General features: G+C 43.8%; 1 protein-coding gene across 4 annotated transcripts in view; it reads left to right on the forward strand.

The window, feature by feature from the left end:
* The window catches only part of zgc:123258 (uncharacterized protein LOC641502 homolog), a 44657-nt gene that overhangs the window by 24171 nt on the left and 11775 nt on the right, over positions 1–8711 (forward strand). For all 4 annotated transcript variants that reach the window (XM_061668296.1, XM_061668305.1, XM_061668314.1 and 1 more), the window contains exon 9: positions 1388–1469. In XM_061668296.1, the coding sequence (XP_061524280.1) occupies positions 1388–1469 (82 nt within the window). The remainder of the gene's footprint in view (positions 1–1387; positions 1470–8711) is intronic.

Consider the following 8711-nt stretch of genomic DNA (forward strand, 5'->3'; position numbering starts at 1 on the left):
TCTTCGAGGGGGACCGCCACCGCCGGCCAGGATGCAGCGTCGCAAAGCAGAGGTCCCAGGACTCGAAGTTAACTTTTTAGAGGGCAAGTGCCCAAAAATCTTTGCTTGCCTGTGGCAAACTTGAGCTTGCCCTGTTTGGTCAAGTGCACTCAAATGTTTGCTAAATGTCAAGGTTCGGTTTTATCACGGTATTAATCTCACGGTACGCTGGTTATTGTGCTATTTTAGGGAAGCTCAAGGTATTGCAGGAAGGCTGATGCTGTAGGTGTGGTGAAGAGGTGGAAACAGGAATACCCCAAAAATATTTTTTCTTGCCGAGTGTATGTGTAAATGTAAGATTAAGAGTTTTGTTGCACTGAAAATCATGCATGGTCGGTTAATTGACAACTCTAAATTGCCTGTAGGTGTGAATGTGAGTGCGAATGGTTGTTTGTATGTGCCCTGCGATTGGCTGGCAACCAGTTCAGGGTGTACCCCGCCTCCTGCCCGATGATAGCTGGGATAGGCTCCAGCACGCCCGCGACCCTAGTGAGGTGAATCGGCTCAGAAAATGGATGGATGAAATGCAAACAATCAGGAAACAACACTCGACAAGCAAGTTTTGATATACAAATATAATTTAATTGCAAATCAGTATTACAGTGATAATACTGAGCAACACTAATTGTTGGAGACAGAGAGGATATGCATGTGGAAATTCCATATTAATCTATTCAAATAAATCTCCCCCCCTTAACTCCTCCTGCTGCCACTTCAGCTTCCTGTGCACTGTTGGTCTCCTGTCCTCTCATGACATCATGTGTCGTCTGTTAAGATTATGGAGACACCGTCCGACCCATGCCCCGCATGTATGCTTGTTTTCATGTGCTTGACTGACTCAAAATAAGCCGTTATCTTTGAGAGACAGATGCCACTGAAAGTTATCCTTGCAATGACATCAGGACTAACGGTTAAAATCACTCGAGGACATTCACTGTGTAATAAGTTGTTCTTGTATATGTGTGTGTGTGTGTGTGTGTGTGTGTGTGTGTGTGTGTGTGTATACACGTGTTTACGGATTATTATAAATTTGTCATATTGCTCATGTTGTACTGAGCAGACAGACTTGTCAAAACAGACAAAAAACAAGGAACAAGGTTGAAGCAAACTCAAAACACACTTGGGGAGGAAGCTGAAGTTTCTTTGGATTTGCTGAAGTCTCGCAGGAGATGCGCATATCTCCCACGTGACAATGCTTAACCACATTTTTGTGATTTGAAAGACGTATTCTGATTGAATTCCAAATTGTAAAATTTAAGAGCCATTCAAAATCAGACGGTCCAATGCACCAATTTAATAATACTTTTAAAACATTTTGTGTATTAAAACCAAGTTGTGCTTTTTGTAGGTGGATATGGATCTTGCAGGATCTACTTGGCGTTGCTTTCTGCATCAACTTCATAAGGACCATCTCGCTCTCCAGTTTCAAGGTACAGTGTTCCCCCGCTGTTTGCGATGGAAAGTTACCGGGCCCTGCCGCAAATTGCGCAAGTAATGGTAGCCCAACTGATAGGGCTGCAAACTATATTGTTTGAGCATCTTCATCGCAATGTATGAGTGCGCAATAGTCACATCACAGGGTCTTGTGCGATGTTGGTGTATTGATATGCAGGCAATCAACTGTTATAATAATAAGTGACCGGCAGAGGAACCTGGTTGGAACTGCTCATAAGATTAGCAACGATGTTATGGTAAATTATAACCCATGAAACAAAACACACACAGCAGCCCGGAGTGCTCCAAGGGAGCACCCCCAATATTTCATTGAATCCCCAGTGCAATGACAGTAAAGGATACTGTTTTCTCTTCTATTCCTCTTCAGAATGTGATGAACGAATGCATGTCGCATCAGATTACACTTGGAGGGAGGGGGGAGAGTCACGGCATTATTAAAGAGACAAACTTCAGTTGTACATAACGTGTTTTGCTTAAACTAATGCACTCAAATATAGAAATACTAATATATAATAGATCAATACTAATGCATATGTTAAAACATAGGTGTAAAATAATAGCCTGATTATAAACAAATAGTGTTAGGAATGTGACAATGATTCTACAGTATAACTGGTAGGGTGGTCCTTTTTTAATAACTTTTACAAGTTCATGTTCTCACCCCAACAATATGTATGAATATATAAAAATGATTGGGAAGAATGTTATCTATATTAATCAATATTTGGAGGTTGAGCAAGACCTTTAAAATTATGCAATGAATTCAGGATTTTTTTACCATATCATGTGATGCATTGTGCTAATGCAGCCCTATAGGGGGCAGAAGCCAGTGCAAACTGTAGGCCGGTCACAAGCCCAAATAAATGCAGATGGTTGCGTCAGGAAGGGCATCCGGCTTAAAACAAACAAATATGAGCGTTCATCTAAAGAATTCCATACCTGATCGGTCGTGGCCTGGGATAACAACATCTTCCCCCGACTCCGTTAACCTGCAGGGCAGAGAACCATATGGTGGAAGCTGAGAAAGGAAGAGCGTTGTGCGGCTTTTCGGGAAGAGGTGAGACATGCTCTCGGTGGACAGGAAGAGCTTCCAAGAGACAGGACCACTACAGCCAAAGTGATCAGAGAGACAGCCAGGAGAGTACTTGGTGTATCTTGTGGCAGGAAAGGAGAGAAGGAGACTTGGTGGTGGAACCTCAAAGTACAGGAAATCATACAAGGAAAGAGGTTAGCTAAGAAGTGGGACACTGAGCGGACCGAGAAGAGGAGAAAGGAATACATTGAGATGCAACGTAGTGAAAAGTTAAGAGGCATCAGAATCATCTTTATTTGCCAAGTATGTCCAAAAAACACACAAGGAATTTGTCTCCGGTAATTGGAGCTGCTCTAGTACGACAACAGACAGCCAATTGACAGAGAACACATTTGAGACATAAAGACATTGACCAAAAAAAAAAAGTCACTGAGCAATGAAGGTTTGCTAGTTATCTGGTAATTCTGGTACATAAAAAATAAAATAAAAATTTAATAATTTTTATATAAACATTTTTTTTTTTTTTACAATTGTGCAAAAAGAAAAAAAGTCGTCCAGCACTTAGAGCAGTTCGAATGACTAATATTGCAATAGTCCGGTGCAATGACCATTGTGCAAAGGGCGCCGAGACTTCAAGCGAATAGTACGATAATCTGGGACAATGTTGATTGTGCAAATATTGCAGGTACTCCTCAGTCAGTGTGCAAATGGTATAGATGCTACTTTGGCATCAGTGGCCAGTATTGGTCAACAACAGATATGCAAATAGTGCAGCGTGGTGAGACTACTACTAGTGAGTGCACGAGTAATATATAATTGGCCCGACAGAAATATGACAACAAACTCAAAGACATAAAAATTGCCACCATGTTGCAATGGAATTGTAGGTTAGGTGTTTAAGAAGTTAATTGCAAGAGGGAAGAAGCTGTTGGAATGTCTGCTAGTTCTAGTTTGCATTGATCGGTAGCGCCTACCTGAGGGAAGGAGCCGGAAGAGCTGGTGACTGGGATGTGGAGGGTCCGAAAGGATTTTGCACGCTCTTGTCTTATTTCTGGCAGTGTGCATGTCCTCAAGGAAAGGTAGGGGTGTACCGACAATCGTTTCAGCAGTTTTGATTGTCCGTTACAGTCGGCGTTTGGCCTTTTTTTTTGTAGCAGCACCAAACCAGACTGTGATGGAAGAACACAGGACTTATTCGATGACCACTGTGTAGAACTGCCTCAGCAGCTCCTGTGGGAGGCCATGCTTTCTCAGAAGCCGCAGGAAGTACATCCTCTGCTGGACCTTTTTGAGAACGCCGTTGATGTTGATCGCCCACTTCAGGTCCTGAGAGACTGTAATTCCCAGGAACATGAAGGTCTCGACAGTTGACACAAGGCAGCTGGACAGCGTGAGGGGCAGCTGTGGCGAAGGATGCCTCCTGAAGTCCAGTGTTGAGCGAGTTCAGCTCCAGGTTGTGTCGGTTGCACCACAGCTCCAGCCGCTCCACTTCCTGTCGATATGCAGAATCGTTACCGTCCTTGAAGAGGCCGATGACAGCCGGGTGCGTTGAAGTGCAGTCGTTCGTGTCAAGAGAGAAGAGCAGTGGAGAGAGGACACAACCTTGGGGCACCCCAGTGTTGATACTGCGTGTGGATGAGGTAGCCTCCCCCAGCCTCACCTGCTGTGTCCTGCCCGTCAGGAAGCTGTAAATCCACTAGCAGATGGCAGGTGCGACGCTGAGCTGGAGAAGCTTGGAGGAAAGGAGTTCAGGGATGATGGTGTTGAACGCTGAGCTGAAGTCCACAAACAGGATCTTTGCGTAAGTCCCTGCACTGTCGAGGTGTTCTTGGATGAAGTGCAGTCCCATGTTGACTGCGCCATCCGCAGACCTGTTTGCTCGGTAGGCAAACAGGTCTGCAGGGGGTCCAGCAGGGGACCTGTGACGCTTTTGAGGTGGTCCAGCATGAGACGTTCAAAGGACTTCATGACCACAGATGTCAAGGCGACAGGTCTGTAGTCATTTAGACCCGAGATTGCCGGTTTCTTGCGGACTGGAATGATGGTGGAGCGTATGAAACAGTTCCAGAGATCTATTGAAGATCTGAGTGAAGACTGGAGGTAGCTGGTCCACGCAGACTTTGAGGCACGATTGGGACACATGGTCTGGGCCTGCCGCTTTGTTAATCTTTTGTTGTTTGAAAATGCGTCTCACATCCTGTTTGCGGATGGTTAACGCAGAAGTCGTTGGTGTGATAGTGGTCGGTGGTGGGTGTGGAGTGTGAAAGTGTCCTTTTCAAATTTGCAGTCGAAGGTATTCAAGTCGTTGGCTAGTGTGCTATTTTTCTCAGCTTGGGGGGATCGTCGCTTGTAATTTGTCAGCGATTGGAATGCATGCCAGACTGATTTCGTATCGTTAGCGCTAAACAGTTTTTCCAACTTTGCTGCATAGTTCCTCTTTGCAATGTTAATTTTTTTTAGTCAGCTGGTTTCTAGCTCGATTATACAGGGCCCTGTCCCCGCTTTGATATGCGTCTTCCTAAGCTTGGCGAAGCTGCTTAAATTTGGCAGTGAACCACGGCTTGTTATTGAATGTGCGAAATGACTTTGTTGGTACACACACATCTTCACAGAAACTGATATAAAATGTGACAGTGTCCGTATATTCATCCAGGTTTGCCAGCTGAATTTTCAAAGACACTCTAGTCTGTGCAGTCTAAAAAGCTTCGAAGTTCCATCTTTCGGTATTAAGTGAATTAAGCAGTGATCAGACGAGTGCTGCACGATGTTTGGCACGGTATGCGTTTTTTAGCATAGTATAGCAGTGTTCCAAAATCTTATTTTCCCTGGTAGGACAGTCGATGTGCTGCTTGTATTTAGGGAGTTCGTGGTTGAGTTTAGCTTTGTTAAAGTCCCCGAGAATAATGAGGGGTGAGTCCGGGTGTTTTTTTTCAATTTCGTTGACTTGTTCGGCGAGCATTAGCAGTGCTGCGTTTGTGTTAGCTTGAGGCGGAATGTACACGCCAGCCAGAATGAATGATGCAAGTTTAACCATCAAGGAGTAGCCTCCTTGATGGTTAGCAAGTCTCACCTTGTGTAAGTGAGTCGTGTAATGTCTCCAAAGACAAACGAAAAACACAAAAACAAAAACAATACAAGAGAGCGCGTAACCCAGGCGACCACACTGGTAGGCGCCATCTTGTATGATGGTATGATGGCATATGATGAGATGTATGCCAGGTTGACACAGAAAAGGATCTATACAGGTTGGCCAGACAGAGGGATAGAGGTGGGAAGGATGTGCAGCAGGTTAGGGTGATTAAGGGTAGAGATGGAAATGTGTTGACTTGTTCCAGTAGTGTGCTAGATAGATGGAAAGAATACTTTGAGGATTTGATGAATGAGGAAAATGAGAGCGAAGCAAGAGTAGAGGAGCCAAGTGTGATGGACCAGGAAGTGGCAATGATTAGTAAGGGGGATGTTAGAAAGGCATTAAAGAGGATGGAAAATGGAAAGGCAGTTGGTCCTGATGACACACCTGTGGAGGTATGGAAGCATTTAGGGGAGGTGGCTGTGGAGTTTTTGACCAGCTTTTTCAACAGAATTCTAGCGGGTGAGCAGATGCCTGAGGAATGGAGGAAAAGTGTGCTGGTGCCCATTTTTAAGAACAAGGGTGATGTGTGCAGAGCTGTGGGAACAATAGAGGAATAAAGTTGATGAGCCACACAATGAAGTTATGGTAAAGAGTAGTGGAGGCTAGACCGAGGACAGAAGTGAGTATTTGCGAGCAACATTATGGTTTCATGCCTAGAAAGAGTACCACAGATGCATTATTTGCCTTGAGGATGTTGATGGAAAGGATCTACATTGTGTCTTTGTAGATCTAGAGAAAGCCTATGACAGAGTACCCAGAGAGGAACTGTGGTACTGCATGCGGAAGTCTGGAGTGGCAGAGAAGTATGTTAGAATAATACAGGACATGTACGAGAGCAGCAGAACAGCGGTGAGGTGTGCTGTAGGTGTAACAGACGAATTTAAGGTGGAGGTTGGACTGCATCAGGGATCAGCCCTGAGCCCCTTCCTGTTTGCAGTGGTGATGGATAGGCTGACAGATGAGGTTAGACTGGAATCCCCGTGGACCATGATGTTTGCAGATGACATTGTGATCTGCAGTGAAAGCAGGAAGCAGGTGGAGAAACGGTTAGGAAGATGGAGGCATGCACTGGAAAGCAGAAGAATGAAAATTAGCCAAAGTAAGACAGAATATATGTGCATGAATGAGAAGGGTGGTGGGGGAAGAGTGAGGCTACAGGGAGAAGCGATAGCAAGAGTGGACGACTTTAAATACTTGGGGTCAACCATCCAGAGCAATGGTAAGTGTGGTCAGGAAGTGAAGAAACCGGTCCAAGCAGGTTGGAACGGGTGGAGGAAGGTGTCAGGTGTGTTATGTGACAGAAGAGTCTCTGCTAGGATGAAGGGCAAAGTTTATAAAACAGTGGTGAGGCCACCCTTGATGTACGGATTAGAGACAGTGGCACTGAAGAGAACAGGAAGCAGAGATGGAAAAGGATGACACACTGTGGCGACCCCTAAAGGGACAAGCCGAAAAGAAAAGAGGAAGAATTACAAATCATAATTAATCCCAATTTTTTTTAAATGTTTGACAGCACTAATTTTATCATCATGCTATAGTACTAATATAGCTGTGATTTCAAGTCATAAGAGTTTCTTGTTTGTCTTGATGTAGCATATTTGTCATTTTTGAGTGACAATAGTACTGATCACTGAAACTAAACTATGATGATACTGTTGCAACATTGTCATAATAGCATGACAAGTTTGTTTATTTTGATGTACTACACCAGTACTTGTATGTTGTTTGCCATACTACAACATCCATCCATCCATCCATATTCTGAGCCGCTTCTCCTCACTAGGGTCGCGGGCGTGCTGGAGCCTATCCCAGCTGTCATCGGGCAGGGGGCGGAGTACACCCTGAACTGGTTGCCAGCCAATCACAGGGCACATACAAACAAACAACCATTCGCACTCACAGTCACAGTCATGCCTACGGCAATTTAGAGTCTCCAATTAATGCATGTGGGAGGAAACCGGAGTGCCCAGAGAAAACCCACGCAGGCACGGGGAGAACATGCAAACTCCACACAGGCGGGGCCGGGGATTGAACCCGGGTCCTCAGAACTGTGAGGCTGACGCTCTAACCAGTCGTCCACCGTGCCGCCCATACTACAACAGTGCATTTATTAAAAATATAAAATTTTATTTTGTTGTGCGACTGTGTTCTTGGTACAATTTCTGTAAAAATTAGTGATTCCAGAAATTCGAATTTCATTAAAATTTCAAAAGGCCTTGAGCAACTTCTAGATTTCGCAGATATTGATATCCTAACACATTTAGGGGGTGACAGTTAAGCATTTCCCAACTCTTTTTTAAAAAAAAAAAAAAATTTTTTTACCCAATATAAGGACCACATGATAACTTGGCATGAAAAGAAATTATTTTAAGTCCATGTCTGGCGGGACTATTACTCAATACTGTGCGAATAAATACAGGTAGACTTCATACAAATAAAAAGAGAAATGTCTGCTGGTTTTCACGTTACATGTAGGTTATCCTATATTTTTTTAACATTGCAAAATATATTGCAGGGTCTAAGAAAATCACATTTTTTTCCAATATTGTGCAGCGCTACCCCTGACACCCCTGAAAGGTTAATAATTGCCTATAGATGGCACAAGATGGTGGTGAACCACGACATGGAGGAGCTCCTCAGCTTAATTAAATTATTATTGACATATTATATATATATATATATATTGTATACATATTTATTTGTCGCTCCTGTTACTCTCTATTACCTCCGCCAAAGATATTATGGTTTCATCACCCCTCGTTAATTGTTAGTAGAATCAAACACAAACTACTAAGTGTGACTCCACAACTAGAAGGGTAATTATATATTAGAAGTAACTTTTGCATAGTCATGCTTAGGGTTGTGCATCAAGAATCGAGAACCGATTGGAACCGGGACTAACGTTTCGGTTGTCCTGGAACTGTTCAAATTTAAAAATTTCGGTTCCCGGTTTCGATGCCTAGTCCTCCAGCCACAAAGAAGTGGCTAAAAGCAACAAAGAAGCACCGTAAACCAACAAAGAAGAACGGGCACGATGACGTGCTTGTGCCC

Source organism: Phycodurus eques, chromosome 2, assembly GCF_024500275.1.
Source record: "Phycodurus eques isolate BA_2022a chromosome 2, UOR_Pequ_1.1, whole genome shotgun sequence".
Taxonomy (NCBI): Eukaryota; Metazoa; Chordata; class Actinopteri; order Syngnathiformes; family Syngnathidae; genus Phycodurus; species Phycodurus eques.